The 16,802-nt window shown below is 39.6% G+C and overlaps 2 protein-coding genes across 3 annotated transcripts; one reads left to right on the forward strand and one right to left on the reverse strand.

Annotated features, from left to right (window-relative positions):
- The first annotated feature begins 179 nt into the window (after positions 1 to 179).
- On the forward strand, positions 180 to 8,986 carry hid1a (HID1 domain containing a). 2 transcript variants are annotated; one of them, XM_034712296.1, is made up of 19 exons: positions 180 to 392; positions 1,051 to 1,200; positions 1,989 to 2,159; positions 2,284 to 2,400; positions 3,146 to 3,252; positions 3,363 to 3,479; positions 4,203 to 4,410; positions 4,598 to 4,654; positions 4,742 to 4,882; positions 4,970 to 5,060; positions 5,165 to 5,316; positions 5,414 to 5,492; positions 5,648 to 5,812; positions 5,924 to 6,151; positions 7,387 to 7,538; positions 7,623 to 7,709; positions 7,797 to 7,888; positions 7,988 to 8,146; positions 8,232 to 8,986. In XM_034712296.1, exons 1-19 carry the CDS (start codon positions 327 to 329, stop codon positions 8,293 to 8,295), a joined length of 2,403 nt encoding a protein of 800 aa, XP_034568187.1. In that variant the 5' UTR covers positions 180 to 326; the 3' UTR covers positions 8,296 to 8,986. The 2 variants fall into 2 exon arrangements, with proteins under 2 accessions (XP_034568187.1, XP_034568186.1); XM_034712295.1 differs by lacking the exon at positions 180 to 392 and adding an exon at positions 802 to 911.
- Positions 8,987 to 11,607: 2,621 nt separating this feature from the next.
- On the reverse strand, positions 11,608 to 15,273 carry LOC117832287 (proton channel OTOP2-like). The gene is made up of 7 exons (XM_034711355.1): positions 15,030 to 15,273; positions 13,694 to 14,091; positions 13,485 to 13,621; positions 13,337 to 13,395; positions 13,141 to 13,265; positions 12,242 to 13,047; positions 11,608 to 11,933 (listed from the first exon to the last, which is right to left on the reverse strand). Exons 1-7 carry the CDS (start codon positions 15,080 to 15,082, stop codon positions 11,763 to 11,765), a joined length of 1,749 nt encoding a protein of 582 aa, XP_034567246.1. The 5' UTR covers positions 15,083 to 15,273; the 3' UTR covers positions 11,608 to 11,762.
- Positions 15,274 to 16,802: the final 1,529 nt, after the last annotated feature.

Here is a 16,802-nt window from a genome sequence, read left to right on the forward strand (position 1 = left end):
CAGAACAATACTCCAAACAAGCAATTCTTGCAGGCCACCTTAGAAAGAAATTATTGTGGGTATTTATATCAAAGTGTGGGACAAGCCCCAGCCTAATATATGACATAATCTAGAAATGTTCAGAAAAAGTATAGAAACGAAACATCCACCTGACCGATTTGTTGACATCTTCTCAACCCGGAAGTTACACCCTGTAGTGCAGTATTTCCAACCAGCCAATAGTGGAAAACGCCTCCGCCAATGACTCAAGCAAAGGAAGGGGGTGAGATTAACAGGGATTCTCAGCAGCAGCAGCGGTCCTGTTATTATAAAGGGGAAAAATCGCAATGGGAAGCACGGACTCAAAACTGAACTTCAGGAAAGCAGTGATTCAACTGACAACCAAAACACAGGTATGCGTGTCTTGATAGCTTTAAAAGGGGAGAATGTGAAGGTGGTATGTCCAACGAGCGCACTGGAGAGCATCACCGAGTAGATGTGATTACGCGCATAAGGGGGTTAAAAAAAACAAAATCTGTCTGATGTTCCTTGGTGACAGTACCATTCACATTTATTTTACACAATAAAAATATTTCTGAAGATCGATTCAAAAAGACTTCATGCATCACACATCAATGATGTCGTATTTGTCATTTAACTGCTGGATTAAATGATGGCGGATTCCGTGATGCATGCAGATTACCAAAAACCTTGATGTAATCGCATTTCATTGGTTTTGACGACAAGAAAACGATGGCGATGTTTAATAAAACCGATGACGTATGTCTGAAAATGACCACGCTTGCAGATGCGGCAGGTGGACTGAACTCAGATCATTGTGTCAGATAATGCAACCCCACCAATGCTTGAACAGAGCCTGTGTTTACATTGCCATTAGTGCATGCCTGGTTGATGTAGGACAAAATAACAATGTATGTATGACGCAAGGGTAAAATGAGATTTTAATGCACTACAAGATCAATTAGGCTTTTGTTTATCAAGTTCCAGTGATACAGAATACTGACTTTGGCTCAGTTAAAGGGAAATTGCACGTTTATATGTTTTCTACAGCCAGTGGAAGCCACAGACGATGCCTTCTGGGACCAGTTCTGGGCAGACACTACCACCACAGTCCAGGATGTTTTTGCACTGGTGCCAGCTGCAGAGATAAGAGCTGTTAGAGAGGAGTCTCCCTCAAATTTAGCAACCCTCTGCTATAAGGTACGCACTGTTGGAGCTGTTGCAACCCAATATCTATGTCTGTGAGTTGATATTGCATGAGGATATCACTTGATTTGAGGTTGCATAATGGTGTTTTGTTTTAAAATGCTGCAGAATTTTGTTTGTTCGAGCCTTGCACAGTCTGTCTTTCAGCAGTGCACTGCTCCATGCTCTCAAATGAGGGAATAAGTGAGTCAACAGCCCTTCCTTTCCTATGCTTCCTTTCTCCTGGTCCCAGTTTCCGTTTGAAGCTGCCTATCAGAAACAAAGCAGACATGCTGTGTACTTAGAGCATAATTTAATAAAGAGGAGAGCCTTTTAAGCTGGGTAGATTCAGAAGGGGTTGGTACCTATTTTAGAAACAGGCTGATGATAAATAGTTATCAAAAGTAAACCATTTTTAAAGCTCAAAACAACTACAGATGTCTGAATATCATAGCCAAAAGATATTGGCTGTCAAATGAAACAAACTGGGAATATTTAGAGTGCAGCACATAATTGATCACAGCAAAATTAAACACAGTGATTATTGTTGTTTTTGATTCTAAATACAATACTGTCAGGTTATGGCTTAGTCAAAGAGAGTTAATTATAATTGTAATGGGACAATAAGTGTCTGAAACAAAGATGACTCGCTAATGCATCATTAACTGACTTTGAAAAAAATGGTAGGAAAACAGGCACCAATGATGTAGCAAACTGAGCTATTGAACATTTAAATAAAAAAGTGATTTAAATTGAACAGACAGTGCTGCTGCTTCACTCTCATGTACTTCCTGTCTATTCAGGCTGTGGAGAAGCTGGTACAGGGTGCAGAGTCTGGTTGCCCAACAGAGAGGGAGAAGCAGGTGATCCTAAACTGCACTCGCATCCTGGCACGCATCCTTCCTTACATCTTTGAGGACCAGGACTGGAGAGGATTCTTCTGGTCAACTGTGCCTGGTGCTGGGCGGGCTGGGGTGAGTTTTCAGGAAATGAAGAAGGTCCCTTTGAAAAGCCATGAATACCTTTATCCATTTTTAAGTTTAGTTATTTTCACATTCATCTTCTTGATTCAGTCTTTTATATGTCCATCATTTCCAGACAGATGAGCTGGACGACGATGATGGCGCTCGGCCTCTGGCTGAGTCGCTGCTCCTGGCTATCGCTGACTTGCTCTTCTGCCCTGACTTCACAGTGCACAGTCATAAGAGGGGCCCTGTAAGTACCCTGGGTCCTGTTGTGGTGTGCAGTTGTCACCTTCACACCATCCAGTACAATGAAGAATCACTGGCACATAAAGACAATAGCTGGAAAATCAGTAGATGTTCTATTTAGTTGTCTAAATGGGACCTTTGAGCACAATTTTCCTGCTTCCTGGTCATTAGTTACCTAACTTATCGGTCAAGTTTCTCTAAAGAGAGAAAATAAAAAAGGTCATGACTGATGACACACTGTCAGTTGTACCAGGAAGAAGTCCTTGTCTCCCAAGAGCAAGAAAGGAATGTTGCATATCGGAATGCAGCTTTTCAGCTGACAGTCATGCTCTGCAGGGGTTTTAACTTCCCTGATAAACTATAGTGTACCATGTCAGTATTTCTCTAGAATTTCCGTCTCAAATGCACAATGAAAAATATGTTGCTCAAACAGAGCTCCAAAGGAAAGTTTAGACAAAGTAGACTTTTATCTGCTTTAAGAATCACCTTTCAGTCAACTGTTATTACTGATTGGAGAAGGAAGAAGCGTGGATGGAGAGGGGGAAGTACTCATCCTATGTCTAAGAAATAATTCCCATTTAACTACAGTAGTCATCAGCGTTAAACAACCAATGGTATGATTTATGTTGGATGACTTGTTAGAGTACGTTTTGAGTAGCAATGTTTCCATAAAATATTTGGATGTATCTTAATTTTGCACTCTGAATGTACTAAATACATTGGTGAATGTTTTTTTGCACTACTTCCAGGACTCTGTAGAGAGCATGCAGTCTATTGACAGCTGTGAATACATCTGGGAGGCAGGGGTGGGCTTTGCACAGTCCCCTCCTCTCAACTACATCCATGATCTGAATAGGTGAGTGCCCCATGCTCTGCAACATCTGTATCACAAACATTCATACATTGGACTTAATTTTCTGTCCACCTCTTCCTCTTCATTTGTTTTGCTCTGTTGTTGCGTTGCAGGACAGAGCTGCTGAGATTGTTACTGACCTGCTTCTCTGAGGCCATGTACCTGCCCCCATCAACAGACACAGGTGTCTTGAACCCCTGGGTGACATTCTTCTGCTCCACAGAAAACAGGTATGAGAAATAAGTTTCATGATGTGTATAGATATAAATGTTTAATTCATTTAAATCACAGTTAGCTTACAACTCAGACAGAATTCCAAGAAGACAAGAGTTATTCTTTTACAAAACAAAATGCCTTTACGCTGATGATTTTAGCTCAGATGTTATGGAAATGGTTTAAAACTACTACTACTATCCATTCCATTTATTTGTTTACTTATGAATTATATTTGAATGCCTTTTCATGTCTGTGACTTGTGACTTCATTCATTATTTCTGTATGAACTGAAATATATACGTAACTGCACTTCAATCAAGCAGTCTTTATTTATATAGCGCCAAATCACAACAAATGTTATCCCAAGATGCTTTACAAACAGGCAGGTCTAGACCATACTCTATGTTATATATTATTAACAAAGACCCAACATCAAGAGAGGATAAGATCCAGTCCCATCTTACAGGCAGGACTCAGTCTTATTTAATCTTAATCCACCATGAGCAGAGCACTTTGCAGCATTAAGCAAGTAGCAGTGGCAAGGTGAAACTTCCTTTTAACAGGCAGAAACCTCAAGCAGAACCAGACTCATGTTAGACAGCCATCTGCCTCAACTGTGTTGGGCTTGGAAAGAAGGGGCATTTGTTGGTTGATTGAAAACATATCTTGTTCAAATAAAGACCCAAATAGTAAATTCGCACTTTAAGAAAACATTTTCTTCTTTCCTTTGTCCCTAGACATGCTCTGCCTCTGTTCACCTCCCTGCTGAATGTGGTGTGTGCCTATGATCCCGTGGGCTACGGCATCCCATACAACCACCTGCTCTTCTCTGACTACCGGGAGCAGCTTGTGGAGCAGGCTGTACAGATTCTCATTGTGACGCTGGAGCATGGCGGAGGGATTTCCCACCGTCCTCCGTCCCCGTCCAGCATGGAGGAACAAGAGGTATGACACAGAGACCACTGCAAAATCATAAGCTGTATCCACACAGGGGGAGCTCCATGTGTGAACGAAATGATGAATTTTTAGTCCTGATTTGACCAGCAAACATACTGGCATACAGAAAAAAAGGACTGATGACTATGAAGCATATTTATTACTCCATGTGACACATGTTTTTGTCTTCTTGCAGTCCACAGGCCCTGAAAACCTTTTTGTGAATTACTTATCGAGGATTCACAGAGAGGAGGTATGCTGGTTGTTCATTTTTCAGAAACATTAAGATCTTCCCTGTATGCAGGTCCAAAGCCTTACTTTCCTTCTGTCATTTTGGCAGGATTTTGACTTTGTATTGAAAGGCCTTGCTCGTCTCCTGACTAACCCCTTGACTCAGACCTACCTGCCTAACTCTACCAAAAAGATTCAGTTCCACCAAGAGCTGTTGGTGCTTTTCTGGAAGCTTTGCGACTTTAATAAGGTAGGCATAAAGGACTAACATGAGGGATTGTAACCTTTAAATGCTGTGCTGTTACTCAACTAGATCCTATTTGTATTCCCACAATAGAAGTTCCTGTTTTTCGTCTTGAAGAGCAGTGATGTGCTGGATATTCTGGTTCCTATACTCTTCTACTTGAATGACGCCAGGGCTGATCAGTGTGAGTCTCATGCCTGTGTTATCAGCCTCCTCACACTGAATAAACGTCTGTAAAGAAAGAGTATGTATTTACAAACTCATTCTGTGTTTTATATTTGGCTTCAGCTCGTGTTGGCCTCATGCACATCGGTGTGTTCATTTTGCTACTGCTGAGTGGGGAGAGAAACTTTGGTGTGCGCTTAAATAAGCCCTACACCGTCCATGTGCCTATGGACATCCCAGTGTTCACAGGCACTCATGCTGACCTGCTCATAGTGGTGAGATCTCTATGGTTACGTCATTTGAAAGGTTCTTTATTGCAGCCTGAGTATAGTGCGGTTCATTCTCACAGCTGTCACTGTGTTTGTTTTGTAGGTGTTCCACAAGATTATCACCACCGGCCACCAGCGGCTGCAGCCTCTCTTTGACTGCCTGCTGACTATCATTGTAAATGGTAAATATATCTGTACCATCTTTTGTTTGTTTTTCCATCATCTGCTAAGTTTTCTCAAAAGAAATAGATGATGCTTAATCAAACAAAAAATCATTTTATAGTTTCCTTTGTTTAGTTACACAATCATTGTCTAAATATATCATTTACTTCTGCAGTGTCTCCATATTTGAAGAGCCTGTCCATGGTGGCAGCCAATAAACTGCTCCACCTGCTGGAAGCCTTCTCCACCAGCTGGTTCCTGTTCTCTGCAGCCCAGAACCATCACCTTGTATTCTTCCTTCTGGAGGCTTTCAACAATATTATCCAGTACCAGTTTGATGGTGGGAGACAGTTGACTGAAAACACAACAAACAGAAAGAACAAAGCTGTGTTCTTATTTGCTGTTGTAGAGGTATAAGAGGTAAAGTCGCTCCTTTTTCTCTCACCTCCAGGAAACTGCAACTTGGTGTACGCCATCATCCGCAAACGCAACGTGTTCCACCAGTTGGCCAACCTGCCCTCTGATCCTGCCGCCATCCAGAAGGCTTTACAGAAGAAAAAGAAGTCTCCTGATGTCATTTCCCGCACCAGCTCCCAGGAGACCGTTTCCATGGAGGGCTCTCATCCCGCTGTGCCGGCGGAGCCTGGTACACTGAAGGCCAGTCTGGTCGCTATTCCAGGTGACTGACTCTGATATCTGCTGAGTGGATGTAACTGATTGAATGTCAAACTGACACAGTGGTCAACATAGTGTACTCCATGTTCTTCTGATATCTTTTTAATTTACTTTAAAAAAAAGTTTAGTTAGTGAAGAGGGGTTGTGTGAGGTTCTTGTCAATTATAAGTGTATTAGCCAAAGAGGATCCTGATCAGCTCGGCCCCTTTGTTGAGAAACCGTCTGGAGAACGAGAACTGAAGCAAGACCACCAACTGAGCAGACGGGGTCAACTCTGCCACATAATTCAGCTAACTTTAATAAACTCAGACACAAACATTTGTGTTAGTGTAAGTGTACACTATATTTACAAAAGTTATATGCTTTACTATGTGGGATGTCAGAAAGCCCATTCATTTTTGTACTGTTCATGGATGCAACACATTCGTGTTCCTACACCTGGAGTGCACTTATCCGCTGTTCAGGTCTGTAAACTTTGAAAGAGACAAAAATTCTATCAAACTAAAAATATAGTGATTCTGACAGCTGAGATGAAATGCTGTTTATTGTGGACATACGATGACATGGTGCCAAATGGAGAGCAGGAGAGATCATAATGACACAATCCATGGTTCATACAGTATGTCTACTTCATCAAAATACAGTGTGTTAGCTGTTAAAGGGGAAGACAGAGCTGAAAAAACTAACTCTAGAGCCGTTCCTTTGCCAACTGGATATTGTTCAAAATTGTTGCTTAAAATATGATACCTGATATCAAAAATGTATGATATATCAGAGGGACTTACCAAGCTTACAAGGATCCCTTGTGCAAAGTACACTTACTATTAACAAGTACCTCATACAACCACTCTTAGAAACGTTAGAAATACTTGTAGTACTTCATTTGGGGCACTACTTTAAAGCAGATTTAATGTGGAAGAGCCTATTAATAGCAGCAAAAAAAGTCTATGAATAACTGAATCAAAAGAAACTACAGAGACCACACTGATGGCAAAGAACAGGCGTGTTCGTTAGTCAACGTGAAGGTCCGCTCATTTCTTCATCACATTTCTGTGTGTGTGTCAAGAGTGTAGGTATTGCTCTATATTCTACAGAGGAATAAGCCACATACGATTCTGAATATACAGCCTTTCTAATACCATTAATTCATCTTTAGTCCTGGCCTGCTCATGTTTATTTTATGATTTATTATCTTTTGACAACACTAAAATGAATGATTAGTGAACTTTCTTTCTTCAGGCATTGATAAACTGACAGAGAAGTCCCAGGTATCAGAGGACGGCACCATGGTGTCAGTACCAAAGACAGACTCCCTTCAGGCAGCTCATCCAGACCAAAGTGCAGTCGCCGGGACCAGTGACACAGAATCAACCTCAGGCCGAGATAACGAAGTAAGTGTATGACTAACGGTGTGTTTGTGTGCATGTTATTTTAATAATGTCTATGTTTTTAAATCCCTTTTTTTTCATTCTCAGGATGTTTTTTACACTGAAGCAGAAATGGAGAGAAGGCGTTTGTCAAGTGCATCTTCAACATCACTTTGGGCTCCCACACCAGACTGGGTATGTGAATTCCTTTACCTTTAACTGCCCTTTTATAGACATGTTAGATATTTGGCAGAATGTGTCACTAACCATTTTTCCCCAAAGGTCCTCTCCTGGAAATGCAAACTACCCCTGCAGACTATCATGCGCCTTCTACAAGTGCTCGTTCCCCAGGTGGAGAAGATCTGCATTGACAAGTATGTTAATTCATCTTAGCCCTTTTTTCTGCATGCCAAACTCATATACTGACTCAGATTATTTTTGAAACATTAAAACCTGTGCATGTTTCACTGCAGGGGTCTGACAGATGAGTCAGAGATTCTGAAGTTCCTCCAGCATGGCACTTTAGTGGGCCTGCTGCCGGTTCCTCACCCCATCCTCATCAGAAAGTATCAGGCCAATGCAGGCACTGCCATGTGGTTTCGCACCTACATGTGGGGTGTGGTGTATTTGCGGTGAGTCAGCAATAAGAGCTGGGCATTTTGCAAACAGTCCTCTCTCCGAACTTTCAAAGACTAACCTCTTTTTCTGATTTTCTAGCAATGTGGACCCTCCTATCTGGTATGACACTGACGTCCGCCTTTTTGAGATTCAGAGGATGTGAACAGAAGACTGAAAATAGGACCGTTGTACCTTTCTCTTCCCTTCATTATCTGCTGGTTTTCCAGTACACTTCACTGTGTTCAACTTGTCCCCGTTACCATCTTTAAAGCTTGAAACATTACAGAGATGAGATAAGACGGGAGATGATTGAATTGTCAATTTGTTCAAAAACTGTGTTCATTTTTTTCACCTGAAGACCATAGAATGTTTGTCAGTGCACTGAGATGAGCGTGTTTTGAAGGCTTAGGATCTTTTCTCGTCAACAGAGAAGTGAAAGAGGAAATATGGTCAACCCTTTTGGTCGGAATTATCAAAGATGATGTGGTGCTTTCCAGCAGAGGCTTGTGACGTATCTTGGACGGCACACTATTGGTGTTTCACGTTATTAGTCGTTCTTGCTATGCTTAAAAGTGAACTTGCACTCTTTCTGAGTTGTCCGTTTTAATGGTTGTAGCTTGTGACAATGTAACTCTACTGGTTTTTGGAGATACTACAGATTGTATGTTTTTATGTACGGGGCCAGGTTTAAGTTTTCACATGGCCTGCTATGCTTTCAATGCTCAATGTTGAAAATTGTATTTTCCTTAAATTATTCTGAAAATATATATTGACATGCATCTGTGAATTCTGTGTTGGTCCCATCACGGACACTGTTTCCTAACTCTTTCATGCATTATAAATAGAAAAAGCCACCATTTCCAGTTATTTTAAGCACAGACACAAGCCCAAAATAAACATGCAGAAACAAGACTTATTAAAATATTTAATGAATGAAGAGATGCCTGAGCTGCCTCAAAGAAGGCACCCACACTCCAAGCAAACTGGTCCAAGCTGGACTTGATCCCCAGATTCCCTCTTTATAGTCTGGGTCACCACCAGGTCTTCATTCATGAACAATATAGAACCATGCCAAAAGAAAGGACTGCCAATTTAAACCAACATGTAACCATACAGAATAGACAGCTGTTTGAATGACTTGATATTGCAACTCTTTAGCCTAGCCACAACATGTGGTGTCCTTTTGCATAGTGGTCACTAGATGTCACAGTTGCTCTGCAGTAATCATCCACGTACAGGCCCGAGTGACTGACAGTCCACAGGCTGTTCATACTCAACAGAAACCCTGAGACAGGTCACAACAACTTTTAGAGAAATATCCTACTAGATTAAATTATTTTATTAATTGTATGTTTAGACATATCATTAAAGCTCCTGTGTTTTTAAATGTGGTTATGAAACAAACCAAAAAATGAATGATGCCTTTTATTGAGCTTCATGAGTATCAGTAGAAAGACTGATTAAGTCTTCACAACCATCTTTAATGCCTAAAACTGCTACCAGGGGGTAGCTTTCAGACAAGGAGATCAACAACACACCGCAGAAACAGCCATCTTTTCTTTTCCATAGCAAAGGCTTATCATAAATGGTATGTCGAGTGTAAAGAGACAGGAGATTTTATGTTTTTAAAAAAATGACAATTACACATGGACAGGAAAAGAGCAAAAAGTCAAGAGGAATCACTTTGATCATAGGGGTGCCAAAATAAACAAACCAAAAATCCCCACAAGAGCTTTAAGGAGTGTTTTTTTGGTAACACTTTACAATAAGGGTCCCTTAATTAGCGTTAGTTAATGCATTATTAAGCATTAATTAACTGTTTAATAATAGTTTAATAATCGTTATAATGTATTACCTAACATTAACTAACACATTAGTTAATGCATTAATAAGCAGTTAATTAATGTCCACTGCTCAGAGTTAATTAATACATTATTAAGCATTAATAAAAGTTACAAAACTTAATTAGTTAACCATTAGTGAATGCTTTTTGGACCCTTATTGTAAAGTGTAACACATGTATCCCTTAGGTAACACATACGCTGAAGCAAAATGAGTTGAAATGTAGTTGAAGCAACACATATACAGAATTCAACACATTTTATTTAGAATAAAACAGATAATCACAGATAACATCTCAACTGGCACAGAGAAGTACGGTGGCCCTGAGAGCTCACAGCACTGCAACTTAAGAAAACACATGCAAAAAGACAAAACACAAGCAAATTAAGAAAACACCTTCATCAATTTGACAACACATGCGCAGCATTTAGAAAACGCGATGCAAAGACCACAACACAATACATTAGAAGAACGTGCTGCAAATAGACAGCAACACAACAGAAGTGTTTCCAGAGGACACTTAAAAGTGATGCACACGCTTATGCTTATGCTGATGCTTATGAGGCAGTTTAGCATTTATAATGTGTTACTTAAATGATGCATGTGTTACACTTTACAATAAGGGTCCAGAAAGCATTCACTAATGGTTAACTAATTAAGTTTTGTAACTTTTGTTAATGCTTAATAATGTATTAACTCTGAGCAGTGGACATTAATTAACTGCTTATTAATGCATTAACTAATGTGTTAGTTAATGTTAGGTAATACATTATAACGATTATTAAACTGTTAATTAATGCTTAATAATGCATTAACTAACGCTAGTTAAGGGACCCTTATTGTAAAGTGTTACTGTTTTTTTTTTTTACCTTTATATTGATAAAACATGAGGTTTGGAAACTATTACTCCAAAAGCACAGTGCTCCCCTTTATGTTTCACAAGCCACTCTCCTTTCCTTTAAAAAAAAAAAACAATTTTAATGTCCTGAAAACTCAATTTTGCATTACTGAGGTCAGCAAGTTTTCAGGACCAATGAAACTCTTAGGCTGTTTTTGAAACAGCCTGCTACATACTACCTACTAATATAGTAGGCAGTAGGTACTACCCACTACATACTGCCTTTTTATTTAGTGTGCAGTATGACTGTTCTGTTCCCAGAAAAGCGGAAGTAGACAACGGCCAATCTGATAGATAAACTGCTTCTTTATCATCACTTATGATTTAAAAAGTTAAGTGGTTTATATGGAATTTAATAATTTTCACAGCACATAAAAACAGAGATCCCCTGTCAAAATATGAAGAGAAAAGAGAAAGCGGAACGAGCGCTGTGCATTGTGGGAAACAGTACGCGAGGCAGACTGGTCCGATGCATACTGTGAAATTTTCCCAAATCAGTAGACATCCGTGAAGTTTTGGCATACTGCAGATTTTGCTCTTGTTCACATACTACTTACTACATAATGAATTTTGGCCAAATCAGTACGTACTGCTAGTATAGTAGGCAGTTTCGAAAACAGCCTTAGTCATCAATAAATAAGCATGTAAATGTAATTGCAAGCAACTTACAGCAGGTCATTGAACTCAAACCTTGAAACATAAATGTTAGGCCAGCAAATCAAACAAGGTCACAAAAACGATTTGATCATGATTTATTTACACATAATTTAATATATCAAGTTAAATACAATAAAATATTTCTTTACATAAGTTTTATAAAATGGTATAAAAATAAAAGAGAATAAAAAAACTAGACCATTATATTTAAAAAATGTAACAACTCAAACTGTCTAGGAAATTAAGTACACTTCAAAGAGACTTGCGACAGAATGCATGCGGTAGAAAATTCCAAAAGGCAGTCCAATATTCACAATAGCAGCCCACATGGTGAATTTGTAGAACTTTATCTCAATGGGATGATCAAACTGGGGACGTGCACCGAAGGCAGGCATGATCCACAGCTGCCAATGAAAAAACATGATAAATGATTTTGGATTAAAACACATTACTAGTTTGTTTGAATCTTAAAGCTACTGCGAGGAGTTTTAAGCTGATTAAAACAGCCCCACACTAATACTGATGTCTCGTTATGACCTACAAAGTGAACAAAACCCCTCAGTGACTAAGTTTGGTTACTTTTATATAATAATTTGTGATGTGTTAAACAATACATACCACTTTGTCTACAGAAGACCCCAAAATTAACACAAACCAAAAGTTCCTTACAGGAGCTTTAAATAAAGAAGAAGAAAGCATAAATGCGACTTACAATGATGTTCGCAAGCAGCAGAAAGGCACAGACTTCCTTCAGTACTCTCCTCTTCCAGCTTGGCTTATTCTTACTTACAGTGAGGTAGTAGCTAGACGTATTGATTTCCATTACAGTGCTCAACTCTGCATGTTCCTGGGAGGCACAAGCATTTGTGTGCAGAGCTGCTTCCTGCATAACGTGGAAAGGCTCCCGATTAAGGCCTTCAATGATAAAGTAGTTCTGCAGCCCGAGCTGGAGCACTGTCAGCACAGCCCATGACAGGTTGAGGGCATTCAGGTACCCTCTTGCTCCTGTGGCCACCAATGCCACAATGCTGAAGTAGCTGATAATGAACTGGCCCATGGAGGCTCCAACCAGCAGCCCCACGTCCAGGCTGCGAGTGGGGTTCTTCTCAGACACATGCTCTCTGTGGTCCAGCCTGTAGATGATGCAGCCAATCAGGGTGGAGAGGGACATCAGACTCACGATCACTATATTCATGATGAAATGAATCAGCAGGGCCCTGTTTCTGTTCCCCTCGTCCTCTTCTAGTATGTCCATTTCGTAAATTATGAATGTTACAAGTCCTGCCACCACCAGGAGTATTCCTGTCAAAGGTCCAACACACACTTCCTTTGGACTAAATTTTGCATGGGGGTGGCTGTGATTCTCCACAAGTCTGCCAACATTTTTCCACATGACATAGGCCATAGCTGAAGCAAAGAGGCTGTACTCTATGTTGAAGGGGTACAGGTAGTAGAAAGCCTCTTTGAAGGTGTCGCATGCTGAGAGATTGCATTTACACTTCTTTTCACCATAACTGGCTGATAAGGAAAGAGAAACAGTTTGAGTTGTGTTTCTCAAATAATCCATAAATCAATATAATTAGAAGTAAACATCAATAAATACTTAAATACCTCTGTACATCTTGTGTGAGACATTAACATTCAGCTCAGGAATCTCAGTTTGATGAAGAGATTCTTCAGTCACAGCTGCCATCCACACCACCAGGTTAGTTGAAAGAGTGAGTGTGAGCCCACACCTGGAGGAATGAAAACATGAGTGCCATGCAAGACTAACACAAACTTCCATGTGACTGATGAAATAATTTACCGAGTGAAGTTGGTGTGTAGCTGCACACAGTCCTTTGCATGGATCCATAAGAAGTAAGTCTAAAACAGACAAGTGTTTAAGTTTTTCTGACCCTTTGAGAGTAAGACTGCATGCTACCGCAATGCTAAAGCTCTTCGATTGCTACAACCTGAACGAAAAGAAACACAGCTTGCACCACAGGGAAAGCCACTTTCACAGCAGAGTCACAGTGAAGGTAGCCCACATAGGTGGCAATCTTGAAGATATCCATGAGGAGACTGAGAAGCCCAAACAGCACAAGTCCAGCTGAAAAAACAAACAATGTGATTACATTTTATGAAATGTGTCTCAAAAGACCTACAAAGTGAGAATTCTCACCTCGTAGCCACACAGGCCCTGCATGACTATCTTTAAACAACACTGCTTGGTCCTTCCGACAGGTAACCACTGTGTAAAACAGCATCCACAACATTGTGAGGAGGAGGAGGATTATGAGGAAGATTTGCCTGTGCACAGCAGTAATGGCCACGCTGTTGAAGGCGCTTCCGCTAACCAGAGCACATCCCAATATCAGGATGTTGATGCAGATGATGCCTGACAGAAGCCATCCACCCCCATGGTGGGCCCTCTCCATCACTGCCTCCACATGGTGAATGTGCTCTCTGGCAGCCTCCACACAGGGATTGGGAGGACTAGACAAATGTTGGATGTTGTCCATCTGTGCGGCCGTCTCAATGTTAGATGGATGCCCCTCTGAAACATCATTTTGTGTTTTTCTGTAAAGGGCACAGGTTATGGTTTGTCTCAGTAAATCCCATACTGTTACCAAATATTTATGAGCACACATTACAAACTCAAATCTGATCAAATGTTGCTGTTTTACCACACGCTGTATTTCAAAAAGTGCATTGTTTGAGTAAGTCACCCAGAGGGAAGTTTCATCACACACACATGTAGATTGTATAAAAAGGGACCAGGACTGGCCTTACAGTTGTGATGCCAAAAACAGAGGCTTCTTAATCTAGTCATAATCTGATAAATAAAAAGCTACGCACAGAGAATCTTGCCCTTATCAGCCTATTAATGTGACAATGTAGATACTTTACTGTGCACACTGAGTCTAACAACCAAATGAAGTAATATTCTAAACATGTATGAGGAAGGAAGCCCTCAGTACAAGGTACATATAGAGGTTAGTGCTCCCCCTCCCGTTGGTTAAGGTCTAGATGTGATGGTGGCCTTCAAGGACAAAAGCTCCTGTGCTGCATGATTAGTATGATCATCAATTTGTAAAGTTTTCACCATCAAAAACCTATATCAATACATTTATTTTACACAACCAACCACTCTTTTCTTCCTCTTTGTTCAGTGCATTTTCAGCTGCCACCCCCTGAATAGAATAATGCCAATGGCTGCTGCTTGATGGTCTATTGTGTGGTACTACAGAAACATGGTGGTGCAAGACAGCAGTCTCCTATATTCAATTTATACCAAGTCTGTATTTCTAAATACGACAAACTACACCTTTAAATCATTTCTATGGCACATTTGATCATGCATTTTCAGTATTCAGGTCTACGCCCCCAGATCTGCACTGGTCATAAATCCGCCCATGCATATTTGTGCTATGCAATGCCCCTGTGCACAGTTGACTGAAAGACTGGATTTGATTGTTTAAAATTCTCAAAAGTGAAATACATCACCACACATTTACCTAAAGAAAAGCTTGTTGCAGGTCTGGAGCATCTTTTGAGCCACAGTTGTCATGGTGCCCCTCCTTCGGATCCTGAACGCTAAAGAAGAAAGGAATATGGGACGGGTCGTTGGACTTTTTAAACCCTTATTTGTCGTGTCATTACACGTATAGGTACGAGAAGCACCTATGCCTAGCGTTCCTCTCCCTGCAGATCTGAGAGCTCAAGAAGCTGGTGCACCGCACAAGGTGAAGTACGTGAGGACAATCAGGTGTTGATTAATTTCAGCTGATCAGTTAATCTGGTGCCCTGCCCCTCACCCCCAGCACTGCCGGAGGTTAATGGGTTCAGCGGTAGTTCCGATCGCGACTTCCCTTTGGCAACACGTTTTATTGTGATTCCATGTAAACAACAGAGTTGTCTCTAAAAGCACGCAACCGTGCAGGTGACATATTGCCTCAGGGGAAAATGTGCTTCAATAAGGGCATGTGGGTTATGCTGTGCATACTCTTGCTATCTATTACAAGAATCAGGAGATCTGCCTTACTTATCTTTGTTCACTAAAACTGGTCCTGTTGACCTTTGACATTCGAAAAAACAAAATCGAAGCAGCTTGCTCTCTAATAATTTAAAAGTAAACTTAAGACTTACCTTTTTAATCTAGCTTTTAATTTGGAGTAATTTATTTTTAGCCCTGGACTGCATTATTATTATTATTATTATTATTATTATTATTATTATTATTATTATTATTATTATTATTATTATTATTATTTTAACCATTGTTATTTGAATCATTGCTTTAACATATAATTATCTTATTTCATTATTTATTCATCTATTTATTTCTTGTATTCTTCTGATCTTGTTAACGCTACCTTATTTTTAACTTTTCTTTCAACTATTACTTATTTTATTAATTTTACTGTATTGATTTTATTTTATTTTTTAGGTATTTTATTTATAATCATGCCTTTTAGAATTGTACCATTGCTGTTTTTTTCTGTCTCTCTGTTATTCTGTGAAGCACTTTTGGCTACATGTTTTATGTATGAAAGGTGCTATATAAATAAAGTTGAATTGAGTTGAATTAATAATGGAAAGAATAAACACATTTAACATACAATTTGAAATTATCGAAAACTAGAATTACAAAACCATATCTTAAAGAAGTGGCCTTTACAGCACTGTTCAAATGTGGATGCTTTAAATGTGCTAAATTAGTAAACGTACCTTTAAGGGATAAGACCTACTTAATATGATTTACAAGAGAAAATGGAGCAGGGTGCTTTCGGCCATGCTTTTTATTGTGCTTCTCTGTCAGTGTCAGGGAAATAATCAGTACTGTGAGTTTTCTAGTTCTACAGCAGTTTATATGTTGCTAAAGGCCTATTTCCCATTTGATTCTTCTATAGATCCATATCTGGATTGTAATTTGTATTTATTTCAACATGCAGGAGCTGAAGTGTTAGTCTATATATTTATTCTTCAAATAGAACTGCAAGTAACTGCACTGAAAACATTTAACCCAAGCCATTCCATCAACAAGATTTCCTCAATCGTTATTTCAGACAAAAGCTTCAAGTGAAAAATAAGTGCTAGTAAGATAAGATAAGATAAGATAAGATAAGATTAGATAAGATACTCCTGTATTCAATTTAGTCCCCTTATTTATTATAACTTATTTATCATTTATGTATTTGTGTTATTATTATATTTGACATGTGTATTGTGTTGTCAGTATCAGTAAATTGTTGGTATAACATTCTTATTTTGTGCAGTTATTTAAAGAT

Source organism: Notolabrus celidotus, chromosome 20 (assembly GCF_009762535.1).
Source record: "Notolabrus celidotus isolate fNotCel1 chromosome 20, fNotCel1.pri, whole genome shotgun sequence".
NCBI lineage: Eukaryota > Metazoa > Chordata > Actinopteri > Labriformes > Labridae > Notolabrus > Notolabrus celidotus.

Coding starts and splice junctions, on each gene's coding strand:
- hid1a (XM_034712295.1), top strand. CDS start 828: ATGCAACCCCACCAATGCTTGAACAGAGCCTGTGTTTACATTGCCATT. Junction 5,061..5,164: donor TGACGCCAGGGCTGATCAGT/GTGAGTCTCATG, acceptor ATTTGGCTTCAG/CTCGTGTTGGCCTCATGCAC. Junction 8,147..8,231: donor TGGGGTGTGGTGTATTTGCG/GTGAGTCAGCAA, acceptor CTGATTTTCTAG/CAATGTGGACCCTCCTATCT.
- LOC117832287 (XM_034711355.1), bottom strand. CDS start 15,082: ATGACAACTGTGGCTCAAAAGATGCTCCAGACCTGCAACAAGCTTTTC. Junction 13,622..13,693: donor AGGGCCTGTGTGGCTACGAG/GTGAGAATTCTC, acceptor TTGTTTTTTCAG/CTGGACTTGTGCTGTTTGGG. Junction 13,048..13,140: donor CTCACACAAGATGTACAGAG/GTATTTAAGTAT, acceptor TTTCCTTATCAG/CCAGTTATGGTGAAAAGAAG.